A 20,020-nucleotide genomic window follows, 5' to 3' on the forward strand; every position below is an offset into this window, starting at 1 on the left:
AGGTCAAAGAGTATACCTATCTCACATTTGTTTAAAAGTCATGAGGCTTATTTAAAGGAAGAAAAACCCTCAAAAACTCCCTAATCTAGTGCATTTTTGTTGAATTATACTGATTCTTTTATTGTAGTTGCACAATGATCTATTTGAAATTCATTCTTATTTTTAAAATGATAAAAAATGCACAAACCACATAGATGCTCCTTTGCTTTGGCCCCAATCCAATCCTGGCACTATCCTTGGCAAAAAGCAGGTCAAAATATTTGTTATTAATAATCAGCTTTTGCTGTTTCTCAACTGTAGGTGAAACTGATCTGAACCTGAAATAACAAGCACGTCAGTCATGGGCCTTTAGCCTGTCATGTCCTCGTGAGGCAAGGATTTCTACTATCCTGAAAAGGTCAACACTGCTTTGTAAAATACCACTCAAATCATGAATTCTAAAGTTCAATAACATTGGCTGTCCTCTTACATATGCACTCCTTTATACAAATTTTTTTTTAAATACCAATAGCATTCTTAGTTGTACTAAACAACTAGGTGTAAAACAAACTCATTAACTTCTGCTCATGAATCCTTATTCTTACATACGTATTTGTTTATCTGAACATTAAATATTCCTCAAAGTCTATATAGAAACCTACCACACTGGCTGCCCCCATGAAAGAGAATTTGTGGATTGGGAGAAAGAGGTAGGATTTTTTTTCACTGTGCTTTTTACCTTACACGTTCTGAATCTTCTATATGCATTTCTATTCAAAGAATAAACACCAACAGTTTTAAATAAAGATCATTACTTCTGTAAGAACATGGCTTTGTAGTTTCCACACTGCCAGCTAACAGAAGTGAAACCATATCAATAGATGCTGTCAGGTGTCAAGCACATGGAAGATGAGCCCCTGCTACCGTCCAAACAAAAGACGCTATGAGAGGGAACGCCTCCTCCACATGGAAGATGAGCCCCGCTGCTACCGTCCAAACAAAAGACGCTATGAGAGGGAACGCCTGCTCCAAAAAACTGATTAGAAGTTATACAAATATGGAGAAGGAAATGGCAACCCACTCCAGTATTTTTGCCTGGGAAATACTATGGACAGAGGAGCCTGGAGGGCTACAGTCCACAGGGTTAAAAACTAAACAACTTAGCAACTAAACAACAATCTAATAATATAAGCAGAAATGTTTTATTTCCTTATAAATCAAAATAAATAGATAATTTGACTCATTAATAAGAATTAAAAAAAATTTTTTTAAGTTATACAAATAAAAAGAGCATAGAAGGAATGCTTGGAGCTGGTTCTTTCTCTCAAAAGTAGCAATGCCCAACTAAATACCTTCTGCTGTTTTCAAAATTCTGTTCACTTGTGTGTGTGTGTATATGCACACGCACACGCATGCACGCACACAACAGAACAATGCAGCTGAGGTCATAAACAGCATGGTCTCTAAAGAGTATAATCCTCTAACCCAGACAACCCTCCAGACGATTCCAACATGCAGAGCCAAATGATAGAGGTGACCTCTTTGCAGGACAATCCTCCACCCCTCCCCATCGTCCCAGGATCCACCCGGAAACGGACATCAAAAGAGCAGGACTCTGGAACACCAGAGGTCCAGAGTCAAGAACGGGCACTGTTCCTCCTCAGAAGCACGAACATTATCCGAATCCAGTGACTCTTAGAAAGGAAAGAATGAAGTATTCAACTGCCGTGCTGCAAACCAAAACAGGTCAGGGCACTGTTTCTAGTCCACAAGGAGAGAAGGCTTGCTCCAGAAGGCAAATCAGCTGTCAGTAGCACACGTGGAGCTCGACTGACAGTTTTTCCATAGCTCCACACTTTCAAGGAAGGAGGCAGCCTGCTGACTTACATTTTGGTATGAGCTCCTATCTTTCTGCAAACTACTAACCCACAGTTCTCAGACCAGCCCAGTGTGAGTACCACATGGAGTATTATCACTGTAAATTACGATGAGTACAAAGGACAGGAAGTCTTAGTGATACATGGACCAAAACAACAGAGAGAAAAATCCTGAAAATCCAATACCATTTGTTTCAGCTAATGTGTGAATTAATAACTATGGTATCAGTTGACAAAGGCTTGACAAAGTTCCTTCCCAAAGACTTTAGATTAGAAACCTTTTCTTTCTCCCAAAAGAATAAACAAACAGGGCTTGGCACCCTAGCCATAAAAAGTCACTGAACCTTATTTTAAAGCGTAAAAACTACAAGATAAGCACTCAATAAATATCTGTTACCTAACTGATCAATCAGCTTTCAACTGGACTATAGTCACATACTATTTAGTCTTTTATATTTTAAAAACTGTTCTACAGGCTAAATCTTTAAACAGCCTCTTGGCTCAGAATATTTTATAGGCTATTTAAAAAGTCCTCAGAAAAACTAAACTCAGGAGTAAATTTAATATTCTTTTTTTTTTTCCCCAGAGACAGCACAATAGCTCAGTTTTCTGTAGTTAACATATTCTGAGTTGTTTAAAACGTTTTTAGTTTGAAATTACTTATTTAAAAACTACCAAATGCTAACTTGATGGTTTTCAGTGACTCAACTAACATTGATCTTGATCCCTCACTGAACCCTTCCCACTGTGCTGCTTCCTATTTGTCCTAGAATCCTGCTGATTCTAGAAGCACATGAAGGGTACCTTATGCCTCTAAAAGGCTTAACAGCAGTGCATATCACTTTCCACACAATTATTTGTATTTCTGTACATGACCTCCATGCAGAAAAGAGTCTGAATACAATAAAATGTATTTATTTTTTGTGTTATTATTCTTTGTGTTTTTGGCATGACCAGTGAATTCTCCAAAGTCTGAGAATTGTGGCTTACCTCCTTCATTTCCTCTCACAAGCAAAACAATACTGAAGGTGAACGGCTCCTTTTGTGTTGAAACAAAGTTATGAGGGCTCAAAAAGGGAAAGCCAAAGAAGCCTACTTTTCTCATTCCTTTTATTATTATTGCACTGTCTCTAAGAATTCAGCTATAAAATGTCACTTGGAGTTTGAAGAGAGCCACTTGATAAAATCAAGTGATAGGTAAAATTTTAGATTAACTGGTATTAGGTTGTTTCATTCTTAATTTTGGAAAAAAAATATTTCTTTCATCTTGTAGAGGACTGGGTTAAGTAAACAAATTCTGAGCCACAGACAAAAGGTTTCCCAAAGCATGTTTTTCAATATTTTCATACATTTAAAATTTTATCTTTTTAATATGTGTAGAGTAAAAATCACTCATTTGGGGGGACAGCTCTTTAAGTTTTAACAAATGCACTGAGCTGTGAGACCATTATCATAATCAGGATAAAGAACAATTCCATCACTCCAAAAAAAATGCCCCTTTTGCTATATACCTCTGTAGTCAAGTACACACCTTACTTCTAATCCCTGACAATCACTTTCAGTAAATTTTCATGTTCGAATTGAGACAGGGTGCAAATCTATGCGACAAATTTAACCGCACAGGGAAGACCATGCAATGCGCTCTCCCCACAGTCCTGCCCTCTGTCCTTCCTGAGCCCTCAGTGGAAGAAGAGCACTGACCCAAATGAAAGCTGCTCTTTTTCCCTGTAGTTCCTTTTCTACAACTGACTGTGAAAGACTATTAATAAATTTTATTCTTTCTGCTCCAATCCCATCACCTTTCTGATGTGAAATACTCAACTTGAGTTCCTTGTGCACCAATGACCATATCATAGACTTAATTATTAGCACAGGTGGTAACCGATGAGTTTTCCTCTGAAGTGCTGAGTAGAAAGGACAACGCGAGTGCTACAGCCTTCATGCACATGTAGAAATGGTTCTCGCTGGGGCCCACTGACATCAGCACAGGGATAATCATCTCTCTCTGTTCCGCAGCTCACCCTCCACCCCGTGCTCAAGCTGCCAGAGGAGAAACTTGATCTTTAGGCTGAGAATTGTTGTATCTTATTTTAAAGAAATACATACACACATGTGTGTGCATGCATCCATATGTATATATGAATATGTGTATGTAAAACATGGCATTTACATTTTTTCAATTGGCATAGAAGAGTTTTTAACTAAAATATGTAAGGTAAAAAGACATTTTCTTACAAAACCATCAACATTCAAAATCTTTCTTTCCCTTCCTTTCATGGTTCTTAACCATCTTTGTAAATAGTTCACTTTTAGTAACATTTATAACATAATGGGATTGGGAACACATTTTATTAACTAGGAAGAAATTACAGTGGTAATATTAACATCTTGCATTTATAAGCACCTTGGAGTCTATAAAAACACTCTCACAGAGTGTCTAATTTAATCAGTCTTTACCACATGGCCCCTTGAGGGAAATACAAAAGACACTAAAGCCCCACCGAACCTTTTAGGCTACAGACCAAAGGGAGGAAGGGAGGAGGAAAACAGAAGTAACAGCAACATAAAACAACACTGCAACATATCAAAATAACTACAAAAATCAGAAACTGGTAAAATTGGTATCATTTCACCAAATCCAATTAATGTATCAATTTCTATGACACTAAAAAAAATAATATTCAAGCCTGGTTCAATCTTTAATACAGAATTCTAGTGCAAAGAAACAGTTAAGCGTTTCTCGAAGTGAGATTTGACCTAGATGACTAACATTTTGGGTTTGAGTACTGCTCACATGGGAAAACTTTTCTAAAGAAAAGGGATGGCTAAGTAGGGTTTGGATGCTGAGAAGAGCTCCCCTGGTGGCTTAGTGGTAGAGAATACGCCTGCAATGCAGGAGATGTGGATTTGATTCCTGGGTGGGAAGATCCCCTGGAGGAGGAAATGGCACTCCAGTATTCCTACTTGGGAAATCCCATGGACAGAGGAGCCTGGCCAGCTACAGTCCATGGGGTCGCAAAAGAGTTGGACACAGGTTAGCAGCTAACCAACAACAGATGCTGAGAAACATGAATGTCAAGGCACTGTTTTCATTGAGGGGAAAAGCAAGAAGATAAACATCAAAAATGACGACTTAAGTGCTCTGTTAAGTGCTCTGCCTGTGAGTCGAGATCTTGTTTCAGAGCAGGAGTGTGGTTTCTCTTCTATGTATCAATACTTTCAGTGTAGACCAGAAACAGCAGGTTAAATGGAAGTCAAACAGTAACTTATATGAAAGCACAGGCAGAAAGCTTGAAGATCGGGTCCTTAAGAACAACTGTTCCGACGCCTTTCTGTTCCTGACAGAAGAAATAAACTACCAGGACGCAAGCATAAAGCGCTGGGACCTAACCAACAGGACCACAGGAACCAAAAACACAAGGCGGATTGGAGGATAATGGAAAGAGGATGTGGCAGACCCCAGCTCCTCTTTGGACCTTTGGGGAAAGAGAAGAGAAACCTGGAGGCTGCAGAGACAGAGGAGGGTGTGGGTGTGGTCCAGGTTGGAGGACAGCCAAAGCTGTCTACATCCACAAGGCCAGGCTTCTGAGGCATGAACCCACTTCACCAAGCAGCTACCCCCTCATAAGGAAAGGGGCAGAGACATGGGAAGTTCAATTCTCAACCTATTCATTTTCAGGTATCATTGGGAATGGCCAGGAAGAGCTGACATTAACGAGGGGAAATGACTATTGTACTTCTGCCTCTGAGCATATGAAAAGGGACCAATTTGTAATGAAATGTACATGCAATGTTAAGTCTTCCTCATGAGCTCTGAGCCCTCCATCCAATTCTCCACCCATTACCCCTCACCCCCCAGTCATGCTCTTCACTCTAAGCAAACCCACATGGTCTGTGATGGCACCATTCCCGTCACTCCTGCCCCAGGAGCTGGCCCAGTGTCCCACTCTTCCTTTATAGAGGTCCCCTGCCATACAAGGCCTCCCCAGATGAACTCCCCTGATACTATGAAGAGTGGAGATTTCTTACACTCTTAAAATCTACTTTCAATTTTCTGAAGCACAACTTGCTGGCCATCTTAGGGGGAAAAAATAAAGCCCAAATGCTTTCTTATCTTCCCATTCTCCAAAGAATAAAATAGAAAAGCAGAGAAAGGAGGCAGATTTGACTCTGAATTGGTTTATGTATCTGAAAGGGAAGTCTGCTGTCATGTAAGGAGGTGGTTGGCAGATAAAGCCACGAGGAAGCCAATGAACTGAGCAGGTCTGTGGCTGAGGGTGGGAAGCACAGGCTGGGATGTAATAGGAGATACCTGAGGGAACAGGTAATTGACAGGAGGCTCTGAAAGCACTTACAGGGGACCAGAGTGACAGTTCTCAAAGATGAATAACCCAAGTCATTTTCTTTATCTGTGGATATATTGAGTATTTGCATTTGAATATTCAGGGCATTTTCTAATTTCACTTTAAAGAAAATAATGTAGCTAGACTTTGAAATTATGACTTAACAGAGTACAGAAACTGTCGAGTTTTCTAATTCTTAATACTTTCAAAATTCTTTTTCTGAAAACAGCTCCATTCTGAGTAAAAACTGATCTCTTTCAGAGGTGTGAGACCTGCCTTTTCCTAAACTTGCCAGGGTAAGAAACAGGTTAGGTTACCAGTGTTAATATCTTAAAAGAATGCAAAGCAATTTACAAACATTAACTGGACATCAACAAAGTCATATTTAAACGGATTATGTACTAACATTCAATTTGGAGGGCACTGGGTCTTTCAACAAAACAAATATTTCCCAATTGACAAACTTAAAGGCCAGGCCACTAATCCCATATTCTCCAAGGACAGAAGCTCTTTTAGGCAGTTCACCTAGGTCAAAATTCCTCAGCTAATACAAAAAGTTAGTCAAAATAAGGATCTATTAAAAATGCCAACTGTTAATGTTATATTTTAGCAAACATTTAAATGTACATTTATTTGCAAATCTTTTAATGTGGAGCCAAGGCCTTTTCTTTGAGGAGGATCCAGTGACGGAGTCTGTCGTGGTCTTCTAGGCATAAATAACACCCATAAGACAATGACAAAGATTCCCAGGTTTGTTTTCTTTCAAGAAGAGTGAAAATTTTAAGACACTCGTGAAGCAGTATGAAAACAGAATCTGGAAGCTGCCCACATTTTTATGATTTTCCCTAATCTTTTATAATTGACTCATCTTTATCCAATCTGATAGTCATTTGTCTTCATGGAGTCTTTCCAAAGGTTTTCATGAAAATGATGGCTCTCTCTATTTTAGCACACACATTTCATCAGTTTTCATTCCATTTAATTAATTTATGCCAATCACAGTTGCGAGAATACCACACATAAACAGACTTGGGAACTAAATGCCTCTTGGTGAGTACTTCACTCAGTGAGTGGACATCCTCCCCATGGACCCCCACCAGCAGGCTGGGAGAGTCTATGCCAGTGGGAAGACTGTCAGGAGGGGATGGGAAGAGCTGGTTCACAAGGGGGAGGTTAGGAAAGTGGTCTTCTACTTACTGCACTGTGATTTAGCTCTTGGAGGATTCTGTGAGCATTTCTAAAGCCAGGACTATATCTTGGTATGTGAGTGTGTGTTAGTCACTTAGTCATGTCTGACTCTTTGTGACCCCATGGACTACAGCCTGCCAAGCTCCTCTCTCCATGGAATTCTCCAGGCAAGAATATTGGAGTGGGTAGCCACTCCCTTCACCAGGAGATCTTCCTGACCTAGGGATCGAACCCAGGTCTCCCACACTGCAGGCAGATTCTTTACCATTTGAGCCACCTTGATAATGCCTGCCATATTACAAGCACACAATAATTAATATATCCAATGAAAGAATTTACCTTGACTGTCTTTAATTATTCCCACACTGTTAAGAGAACACAGAGCAATGTTTCATTTTGATAATACTGAAGAGGGGGACAGTGCAGTAAAAGACCAGAAAATTACCAAGATTATATGAAGCAAAAGGAAGAAGGAAAACCTCCAGTTCAATAATTCCATCCCAAAGGACTCTAACCCAAAGGTCAAAAATCTTTACCTTCCCAGGAGCCCAACACATGCTCTGACACTGGGAAGTGGAGATCAGATGAAGAGTTGGTTGTGGGTTCCTTCCTAGGCAAGTTTTTAAATTGAAATCCAAAAATTTAATCAGACCTTTCATCCAGGTGAAGAGATTGTTATGGGAACAGGTATTTTCCTCTGAGACGACAATAATAACTAACAAATACGAACACTTAACCTTGCCAAGCACTGTGTTAAGAACACCAAGTGCATTTATTCATTTGTCAGCATAACAATTGTACTGAATTGTTCAAATTCATTCAAAGACACGTAACTTGTCAAACTGGAGTCAGGATTTGAATCCAGAGCCTATGTTCTTAACCACTGCACCATACAGAAAAGTCAGTTCACCTTTTCTTATAAATAATATAATTTTAATATTTTGCCCAGGGATTTTGTTAGTGTATTTCCCAAACATACAGCAAAATCTTTCATTAAAAAGTTGATGTTAGGGACTTCCCTGGTGGCCCATGGATAAGAATCTGCCTTGCAATGCAGAGGACACGCGTTTGAGCTCTGGTTGAAGAACTAAGATCCCACATGTCGCAGAGCAACTAAACCCATGCGCCCCCACTACTAAGCTAGGGTGCTTCAACTAGGAAGTCTGAGGGCTACAAAGAAAGATGCTGCATGACAGAATGAGGATCCTGCATGCAGCAATTAAGACCTGATAAAGATAACTGAAGTTTTATTCTGCTAATGCAGAGATGGTTAGAACTGCAGTTCATATCCCCTGAGCTTTGACCAGGTGCCCAGCTCTGTGTTTGGCATTTCACATGCACAATATCTCGCCTTGTAAAGGTGATAACAAGACCTGCATTATGTTCAGCACCTGCTCCATTCCAGACGCTTCTGATCAGGGATACACACATTTCATTTCTTACTCTACTCCTCAGAGCATTCCTGGGGAGGATGCTGCACTGGCCTCAGGCAGTCAAGGAGATGAGCTTATGAGACAAGGTTACTGGCCCAGGGCAACAATGCATTAAAAGGCAGTGCAGAAATAGAATCTCCATAGTGGGAAATATCTCTGTGTATCAGTAGATACAGATGTAAATCAGTCAAGAGGCAGAGAGAGCAAGCACACATATGGCAAAATGTTCCAAATTAGTAACCCCTAATAAAGGGATACATAGGAATTAACTGTACTATGTTTGCAACTTTTCTTTAAGTCTGAAACTAATTAATTTTTTAAACAGGAAAATGAAGCCTTGAGTCAGGGCATAAAAGAATGCTAAGGTTTCGGTTCCCTCTCGGGAGACACCTTTAGTCGTTACAAAGAGATGAGAATCAACTTTGTTTCCTTTGTTGTTGTTTCGTCACTAAGTTGTGTCCCATGGACTGCAGCACGCCAGGCTTCCCTGTCCTTCACTATCTCCCGGAGTTTGCTCAAACTCATGTCCACTAAGTCAGTCATGCTATCCAACCATTTCATCCTCTGTCACCCCCTTCTCCTGCCTGCACTAGAAAAAAAAAAAAATTACCTAACTTACATTCTTTAAAAAAAAAAAAAAAAAAAGGAAGAAGAAGAAACTGCAGAAGAAGAAAAGTGATCTTTTAAAAACTATCAGTTAAACATGCACAGTGCAGACTGGTTTGCTGGTCACCAGAACCTAACCATCAGAAATGCAGTGTAATTTCTAACATGAAACTATCACAACATTGTTAACTGGATATACTCCAATATAAAGAAAAAGTTTTTTTAAAAAAGAAATGCAGTGTAATTTGTAGGTGAAAAGTTAATTCATTTTCACCCTAGAAAAAGAACAGCATTTAGTAGGTGAATTGTTAGCATTCAATATGTTTGAAGCATCTTGCCAAGTTTAGAATTAAAAGAAAACTGTGAGCGCATTTAACACTAAAATAAAAGATTATCAAACATTTGACATTTACAGGAATTTAGGCCATTTCTATCTTTTAGGAATTGGAGATCTTTGTATAATTCTGCATTTAAAACAGTGATCCTTCAATAAAAAGTGAGCTAAATTTGTCTCAGAAGTGAGAATGATGATGATTATTTAAGAGAGGCTATTTAGGTACTAATTTAATCCTGTGGGATGAACTTGATGAAGTTCCCAGCATTTGACTATTTTAACCTAGAAAATGGTATTTTTATATGATTCCATGATATAGTTTCATATATTAGTAGGCTATTCTCTTAGTCTAATAAATTTCTGTAACTATTATACAAATAAAAGTGTCATGATTTTTTAAAACACTAGATGGCAGTAAATACACAAAAGTTGTAACACGATACAGCTACCAACATAAAATAAAGATTATTTTTGTTTTTTATTCAATTTTACATTGCACACTCAATCAAGTTAAAAAAAAAAGAAAGAAAGAAACATAGGATTTTTAAATCCAAGACATCCCTGGTAGTCTAGAGGCTAAGATTCTGCATTCCCAATGCAGGCGGCCTGTGTTTGATCATTTGTCAGGGACCTAGATCCCACATGCCTCGCAACTAAGACCTAGTACAGCCACATAAATAAATTATTTTTAAAAATTCTGAAGAGTCAAAAACCTAAATAAAAATTAAAGTTTCCTGGCTTTGAAAATGTGAACCAGAAAAGATGCTGAAATGACCAATTAATCCACAATTTAAATATGAGAACACTAATTCTCAACATCAACTATATTAAACTGTTGCATTTTCTACATCTTCTTTGTTTTGTTAACAGATTCTCATCACATAAATGTATTTAAATGTTACTTAATTTGGAGGAAAAAACCTTTAAAATGTCTTAAATTTCTTTTTCCATGAAGATGTTAAAAATTATATAAGAATCCACTTTACATATACTTATGGCTTATTTATTATAGCCTTTTCAAATTAGTGAAATTTCCACTTTTTCATGGGCCATGAATGTGTATATAAAAGTACACCCTGTTGTTTATTTAATATACTACTAACAAAATATCTTTTTAAATATTTAACTCAATAGTAACATTTTACCTAAATGATAGGAAAAATAGGAAATAAAATATGATTTCAATTTGGAAAACATATTTGTGATCAAAGAGAGAAATCTTAGAAATATTAATCTGATCCATTAATTCTGTTGATGGACTTTTCATAATATTCTGAATTTAGAATGTCAGTACAATTTTTTTTTTAATGTATATGGTAAGAAACCAAAAACTTACATTTTCTAATTTATTTGTAAACTTTCCACTTTTGGGATTCATTACAAGACCAGATGGCATTCAGCTCAGGTCTCAGCAACACTGAAATAAAATTAGCTAATGTACTCAATTTTTTTGGTTACTTTTAACACTTTCGCTGAGCTTGATTTTGTTCTGACACACAAAATTCTCTATTATTTGAAATTTCATGTTTTGGCCACACATGGATCCCATGCAGCTTGTGGGCTCTTAGATCCGCAACCAGGAACTGAACCTGCACCCTCATCAGTGAAACATGGAGTCCTAACCACTCAACCGCCAGGGAATTTCCTAAAATTCTTAATTTAGAAACCAAAGATAGGTCCACTCAATTATATGAAAGTAAATAAAATAAAAACAAATAAACCTTCAAATACAATACTGTGGCAGAAGAAGAGGACTTATTTCAATACTAATCTGTGCCAATATAACCCAGCTTTTGAGCAATAGTTTTAAAACATCAGAAACTAAGTAGCTATAGTTACTAAAAGCATTTTAAAGCAAATGCACACCAAAATAGCCAAAACAATCTTGAAAAAGAAGAACAAAGTTCGGCAGTTTCATATTTTCTGACTTCAAAACTTAACTACAAAGTTATAGTAATCAAAGCAGTGTGGTACTGGCATAAAGAGAGCTATTACTTGTCTCCAAACTCATCAAATTGTACACATTAAATATGTACAGCTTTCTGTATGTCAATCATACCACAATAAACTGGCTTAAAGAAAAAAGACAGATATACAGACCAATGGCATAAAGAGCAAAGAAATAAACCCCCACATATATGGTCAAATGCTTTTTGACAAGGGTGCCAAGACCATTCACTGGGGGAAAAGACAGTCTTTTCAACAAATGATTGTGGGGAAACTAGATATTCAAATGCAAAAGAATGAATCTGGACCCTTTTCATATACAAATTTAGTTATACAAAAATTAAATCAAAGATCTAGACTTAGTATCTAAAACTATTAAACTCCTAGAAGACAACATAGAGCAAAAGCATCATGACATTAGAGTTGGTAATGAATTCCTGGATATGACACCAAAAGCAAAAGCAAAAAAAAAGAAAAAAAATAGGTAAGTTGGACTTCTGTGTATCAAAGGATAGTATCAATCAAGTGAAAAGGCAACCCACAGCATGGGACAAGTATTTGCAAATCATATATCTAATAGGAGACTGACATCTAGAATATATAAAGGATTCCAACAACAACTGAAAAACCAACAACACAATTAAAAAATGGGCACAGGACTTGAATAGACATTTCCCTGAAAAAGATACACAAATGGCCAAGAAGCACACGAAAAGATGCTCAATCACCTCACACCATTAGGATGACTTTTCCAAAAAAAACAGAAAATATCAGTGTTGTCAAGGATATGAAGAAACTGGAACCCTGTGCATTGCTAGTGGGAATATAAATAATGCAGCTGCTATGACAAATGGTGTAGCAGAGGTTATGACAAGAGGTTCCTCAAAAAATTAAACCTAGAATTACCACGTAATCCAGCAGCAACTCTCTGGCTATATACATAAAGGAAGTGAAAGCACAGAACTCAAACAGATATCTGAACGCCCATGTTTGTAGCAGCTTTATTCACAACAGACAAAAGGTGGAAGTGCAGTGTGTCTGTCCATTGATGGGTCAAGAGATAAATAAAATGTGATATATAGGCATATATGAGTAGCATTTTCAATCTTAAAAAGAAATGAAATTCATAACATAAATGAACCTTGAAGACATTATGCTAAGATGAATAAGTCAGAGGATAAATATTGTATGATTCCACCCACATCAGGTTTCTAGAGGTTACTACAGGCTAGAGGCGGGTAGAATGTGGAGTTGGTATTTAATGGGTACAGCACTTCAGTTGGGGAAGGTGAAAAAGTTCTGGAGATGGACGGTGCTGATGATTGCTTAACAATATCAAGGTACTTCATGCCACAGAACTACACACTTAAAAATGGTTAAGAAGGTAAATTTCACATAATGTGTTTATTAATACAACTAAAAAATTATAAGAGCTTAAAATGGTAAATTTATGTTATTTATGCTTTACTACAATAAAAGAGAAAGAAAGAAAGTGAAAGAGCAGTACACATTTATCTATTACAACCTCCTGGCCCTTTGACTTATTCTGGGTGATTGCCACATTAGTAATGATCTCCATATTAGTAAATATTTGTAACATTACAATTATATCCTCATCAAAACAAGCACACACCAAAAACAATCATTCTTCTCTTATAGGACGTTAGCCTTGGCAACCAAAGGAAATACTTCTTATTCAGAGGTGTAAACGTAGAAGAAACAAAACAGCCTGAAACACTGCTGGCATTTTGGCCTATGTGGATTAATTTTAAACACCTTTTTTCTATGTCGTGACTGACTCTAAATGAGCCCATGGCTGTGCTTTTGTCTCCTATGCTTCACGTCATCAGGAACACCTAACTGACGTCCTCAGAGTAGATTAAAATAGGGTCAGAATTCTGAGTCAGATGTCCCCACCAGCATGGAGGAAGATGCTTTTCTAACTGCTCTGGGAAATTAGAATGAAGTCACATCCAGGACTTTTCAAAACAGGCTACAGAGGCCCCAAGAGCTCACCAAAGGAAAAAGATATAGACAGGAAAGGGTCTGCTGTCTTTGAATGATATCCATGGGTTTCTGCTCCACGGACCATTTACTTGGCATGTCCTTCTGCCCAGCTGCATTTCTGGTAAATGTACTGAACTAAAGATATCTGTGGGTGTGTACAGTGTGGTTTTAGATATCCATTTCTTCTTGACTACATTAAGCAGCAGAATTCTTCACAACATTGTAAATCAACTATACTTCAATGAAAAAAGACAAAACAGAAGGAGCAGAATCCCTGAAGACAAAAATAAAAAGATGGCTTTGTCTTCTCTTAGCACCAGATTCAGTGAAATATACATAGAGTTAGCCGCTCAGTCGTGTCCAACTCTTTGTGATCCTGTGGACTGTAGCCCACCAGGCTCCTCTGTCCATGGGATTTTCCAAGCAAGAATACTGGAGTGGGTTGCCATTTCCTCCTCCAGGGGATCCTCCCAATCGAACCCACGTCTCTTACATCTCCTGCATTGGCAGGCAGGTTCTTTACCACTAGTGCCACCTGGGAAGCCACACTCAATACTGAGTGTAATTTATTTAATTAAGGAGTGAAAAGGATGAGCACTGGGCATCCTTTTGTGTTGTACAGCCAGGACTCAGAAAATGTTATACACTAACAAATATAGATATATAACTAATACTGAAAATAAATTTATCCAAAAATATCCATCTTCCCTTTTTAAATGAACACTGAAATTCCCAGCTTCCTTTTTAAAACTCAATTAATTCAACAGTCATCTAAACACTGAACTGCATCCCTATAGTGTTTCAGTCACTACTCTATTTTCTGAGATAGAAAAGCAGACATCATTCAGTTCTCATGAAGCCAGTGGTGCACAGGAGGGTTGAGATGAGGTCCTGAAGGTGAACCCCATGATGGGATTAGTGACCTTAAAAAAAAAAAAAAAAAAAGACACCAGCGAGTAAGAAGGCAGCTCTCAACAAGCCAAGAAGGCCCTTACAAGCACAAAATCTGTCAGCACCTTGATTTTGGACTTCCAGACTTCAGAACTGTGAGAAATACATGTCTTATTTAGGCCAGCCAGTCTACAGAATTTTGTTAGAGCAGCCTGAGTGAATACAAGTCATTGTAAAAAAAAAAAAGTTTCAACAATCAAGTACAAATCCTCTTGGAACAAATGGAAAAACAGAAAATCTCAGCAAAACAAACAAAACCCAGATGTTATAATTACAACACAGAACTAAATGGAACTTTTAGAACTGAAAAATGTAATCCCACAAACTTTTAAAAACTCAGTGGATGGGGTCAACAGTATAGTGGAAATGACAGAGGAAAGAATCAATAAACTTGAGGAATATGAAGAGAATTCACCCAACCTGAGCAGCAGAGAGAAAACAGGTCAAAAAAAAAAAAAAAGAAAAAAGAAAAAAAGAAGATGAACAGAACCTTAGCGATCTGTAGAAAAATAAAAAAAAAAAAATTTTTTTTTCAGATTATCAGAATCCCAAATGGAAGAGAGAAAGAAGAAAGAGTATCTAAATACTCTTAGATAAGGCCTGAAATTTCCCCAAATTTGGTGAAAGAATAAGCCTAAAGATCTAAGAAGTGAAGTAAACCCCAAACAAATAAATCAATCCACACCAAGACCCATTATAACTCAATTTGGGGAAACTAAAAATAAAGAAAAAACTTGGAAAGCAACCAGAGGAAAAGTGCAACAGTACCTACTATCAGTCTGAATGAAAACAGATTCCTCACCTAAACCTTGGAGAAGGAAGTGCCAGAATATTTTTCAAGTGCTGAAAGAAAAGAATTGTAATCCACGAATTCCATACCTTATGAAACTATCCTTCAGGAATCAAAGAGGGGGAAAAACAGTGATCAGATAAAGAAAAGCTAAGAGAATTTGTTGCTAGCATTGGTTAAAGGAAGTTCTTCAAACAGAAAGGTTACAACACCGTTTTCCAGGCCTGCCATGACAAAGTATCAGGAACCAGGTGGTTTAAACAACAGAAATGTATTGTCTCACAATCTGGAGACTAGGAGTCTGTAAGTCATGGCTTCAGGGGCCCTGCTCCCTCTGAAACCTGGATGGATGACTCCTCCCTTGGTGCTGCCTGGTTTCTGGTGGTTAATGGCAGTCCTCGGGGTTCTGTGGCCTGGAGCTAAAGCACTTCCATCTCTGTCTCCCTTGTCACAGGGCACTCTCCCCTGGGTTTCTCTGTCTCTTCTCTTCTTGTCAGGACAATGGTCGTACTGGATAAGGGTCTCCTCTACTCCAGTATGACCTCACTGGAACTACTTAGAGCTGTAACAACTCCATTTCCAAATCAGGTCACATTCTGAGGTGCTGGGGGTCAGGAATTCAACAGACTTTTGGGGGAGACACAATTTACTAATAACAAGTTACCAAAGAAAAGCTTACAGACTGTAGGTTGCCATTCATATAACATAACATTCTCAAAATGAGAAAATTATAGAGATGGAGAAGAGATTCATGATCACTGATGCTGTGGTGATGAGGTGAGCTGAGGGACCAGAATACCAGTGTGACTATAAGGGGGCAGGAGGAGGGGGACCTTTGTGATGATGGAAATGCACATATGTTGACTGTAGGGGTTTAATGAATCAATACATGTGATAAAATGACAACCACACACACACACTATACCAGTGTCAAGGTCTCCGTTTTGAAATCATGTTACAGTTACGTAAGTTGTAACCATTGGGGCTAACTGGGTGAAGGGTGCATAGGACCTCTGTACTATCTTTCCAACTTCCTTTGAATTATAATTATTTCAAAATAAAAGGCTTAAAAATGTAACAAAGTAAAGATTAAAGTCACAATTAAAGAATAATAAGCTTCCTACAGAAAACTTAAGGTTTTTCCTCACAAAAGTTTTTAATCAAGGCTTTTATTTCTGTTGTACTCTAAAGAACCAATTTAGATAATGACAGTAAAATAATTGCTTGAATACTACAGGAAGAGACTAAAATGCTAAGAGGAGGCATAAGGGTTAGACCCTCCGGACAACAACAAAGTTCCTGTTAAAACTGATTAAGAGATCAGTTCTGATATCTGATTACGAGATCACTGATACAAAAGAAAACTCTGGCCTAATGAACGGGAATATATAGGAAGACTGGGCCAGCCAGGAGTCTAGAAAAAGTGACGGCAAAATCAAGAAGTGGGAAGTGTTGAAAATCATCCATCACTGCTTAGAAGCTGATGATGGACACCGAGACCTGGTTCAGACAGAGCTCTGCTCTGTTTGAGGGAAGGAATGATTTTTAGGTTTTCTGAATCTCTTAAGACTATTACACTCCTCTTTCTCTGCCACTAAATTCACTAAGAAACTGTCTAATAACCAGTTCCACTTCTACTTGAACATGGACTGTTATAAGCATTGGAAAAGTCTCCTTATGGCAAATAAACTACCTGGTATTCTGGTCAGTTCCTTGAGTCTCATGATTTTTAAGTGAAAGCCAGCCCCAAAGCTGAAAGCCCCTAATGAGCTCCGGACGTGCTGACAAAGACAACCTCCAAGATCTGCAGAGTTAAGGGCTGTGTCTTAAATCAAGAAGATGCACTGTGAGCCTGGTTGGTTGGCCACCCTGTCTGAGGGACCTCTGTCTTGTTCTTTCACTGCCACAGGTGGTAAGTCACCTTGCAAATAGCTCTCCAAAATCCTGTTCAGCCAACAAAATTCAAAACAGGCTTACTTTTATCTACAAAACATTCTCTTTCTCTTCTTACTTGCTGCTATCTAAAATCCTTCTCCAAAACGCATACCCTACACACAACTTCTATCATGAACACACATTCCTGCCAAACATGCTAAAAGTGCAAACAGAACAAAGCAGAATCTCTTTCTTCTACTACCAGAAATGTACAAGTTCATAATTTCATTTCTTAGGGTTAGCCCTAAGTCCTGAATCACCGCTCTGTGACCCTACTAAGTTCTGCTTTGACAAACTTTTACTACTATTCTATTTTTTTTAGTATTTAAAAATGAAAGATCACAGTATCCTTGACAACTATAATCACAACAGGAAAATTCCTGCACATTCTTCCATTTGTTATTGATTAGAGCTTTATTTTCAAGATGTACAGTAATCTGTATTTAGAAATATGATAAACAAGTTAAATATCAAAGAAATACACAGACAGCCAACTTATACTTTGTATGTGATATTATGAGTCTTCCTATTCTTTACATCTTGGAGTTTTAGAGCATTTTACGATGAATCCCATACCTGCTGCAAATGAGACTTTAAACAAGTCATGATCAAAAAGCATTTCTTAGGATTTACTTGCTTAAGAAAGTAGAAGCTACAGATTCCCTAAAACTGACTAAAAAAAAAATATTAAGTCCACAGAATTCTATTTCAAATATGATTTATCTCCTCAGCACTAGACACACCAGTGCAATGCATGGAAAAGTAACAGTCCGGTTTGTACCATGGTGACTATTTTGTACGTAGACAACAACCAAGAATGCACAGCCTGGATCCTCCTGTGTTCCCATTACCTGAACTGCTTTGCCTTCTAACCAGTTAATGCAAGTCACTGAACTGCCCATCACTGACAGGCAGAGACATCACTGCCTTAGAAAAACATAGGCATCTGACATACAGACTATTTAAAATAGACTTAAATGTTCACTTACCTCCACGGCTACTACGATCAAAATGAGGTCTGTTTTTGACTCTGAGAAGAGTGCATTCACTTGTGGTGACATTCCAATCAGAGCACAGTTGGTGACCACAGATATAACACTCATTGTTTCAAAAGCCAACTGAAAGAAAAAAAAATGTGAAATGAAAAATCACAATTGCGTGTGTGCTCAGTCGTGTCCGACTCTTTGAGACCCCATGGACTGTAGCACGCCAGGTTCCTCTGTGTATGGAAATTTTCCTGGCAAGAATACTGAAGAGGGTTGCCATTTCCTTCTCCAGGGGATCTTCCTGGCCCAAGGATCAAACCCATGCCTCCTGCATTGGCAGGCAGACTCTTTACCACAGCACCACCTGGGAAGCCCAAAAACCACAATCACTGTGTCCGTATGTCCTCCTCCTTTTTCATATTATTTAAAGTCAAAGAAAAAGTCTTTCCTTAGCCCTAAAGATTCCAAGAATATGTAAAACTTTTTCTCTATAATGCCATGATTTTATTTAGGTCAAAAAAGCCATACTGTTAGAAGGTATTTCAGATACTTTAGGCTTGAATATCCCAAACAATATGCTCTATCTTTCCAACTGGAGGTGTCCAGGGACCTGAATTTGGAACACATCCAAGAAAAATACACTATTAAAGTTACTTGACTCTATGCATATCTAATGGGAGAAGGCGATGGCACCCCACTCCAGTACTCTTGCCTGGAAAATCCCATGGATGGAGGAGCCTGGTAGGCTGCAGTCCATGGGGTCGCTAAGAGTCGGACACGACTGAGCGACTTCACTTTCACTTTTCACTTTCATGCATTGGAGGAGGAAATGGCAACCCACTCCAGTGTTCTTGCCTGGAGAATCCCAGGTACCGGGGAGCCTGGTGGGCCGCCATCTATGGGGTCGCACAGAGCTGGACATGACTGAAGCGACTTAGCAGCAGCAAAAGTAGTGCAATCAGAGGGAATGTTTTATATTCAAAAATAAAGATGACTTTAAACAGAATTCATTTTGTGAAACTGTCCTACTTAACAGACCACACATCACATCTGGTTCAGCCATACCCAAGGCACCAGTTACAATGATTCCTTTCTAGTGGCATTTACCAAATCACCTGTAGAACTTTAGAAAAACACAGATACCAGGCCCCACTGAGACCTACTAAGATCTCTGTGATGCAGGGTCCCACGACCAGTGCACATTACTGAGTGTGGACGGGGGAAACGTTGTGACCATTGTTCTTTCTTTTTTGTGTACACAGCACTTGGTGATCACTACTTAAGAACTTACTAATTCTAAGAAATGCAATTACCACTAGAAATATAGAAGCAAAACATGATTGAAGCCCAACTTAATAAAATCTTGTCCCATGAAGATTATCTAATCTCAACTTAATGAAATCTTGTCCCATGAAGATTATCTACCATCTTGTATTTTAAAAAATCCTTTGTGTAATCTTATTATTTTTTGACAGTTTTCTTTATAACAAATCTATGTAGGACTTTACCTTCTCCTAAAATTGCTTTAAATTTCTATTTATTTAATTATTATAAATTCAATCAAAAATCAAATGTTACCAGTGTACAGGGAAGAGTCTCCTTGTCCCCTTTCTCCCCCTTGTCAGTTTCTGTTCTTTCCACAAG

At 38.2% G+C, this 20,020-nt stretch overlaps 1 protein-coding gene across 18 annotated transcripts in view; it reads right to left on the reverse strand.

The window, feature by feature from the left end:
• ANO10 (anoctamin 10) overlaps nt 1–20,020 on the reverse strand; it is a 216,592-nt gene that overhangs the window by 145,498 nt on the left and 51,074 nt on the right. For 16 of the 18 annotated variants that reach the window (XM_044933541.2, XM_044933550.2, XM_044933546.2 and 13 more), the window contains exon 11: nt 18,380–18,508. In XM_044933541.2, coding sequence (XP_044789476.2) covers nt 18,380–18,508 — 129 coding nt within the window. Of the gene's footprint in view, nt 1–3,836; nt 3,897–11,928; nt 14,638–18,379; nt 18,509–20,020 lie in introns of those variants that run through there. The other 2 variants (XM_044933551.2, XM_044933549.2) reach the window with 2 other exon arrangements.

This window comes from Bubalus bubalis, chromosome 21 (assembly GCF_019923935.1).
Source record: "Bubalus bubalis isolate 160015118507 breed Murrah chromosome 21, NDDB_SH_1, whole genome shotgun sequence".
Lineage (NCBI taxonomy): Eukaryota > Metazoa > Chordata > Mammalia > Artiodactyla > Bovidae > Bubalus > Bubalus bubalis.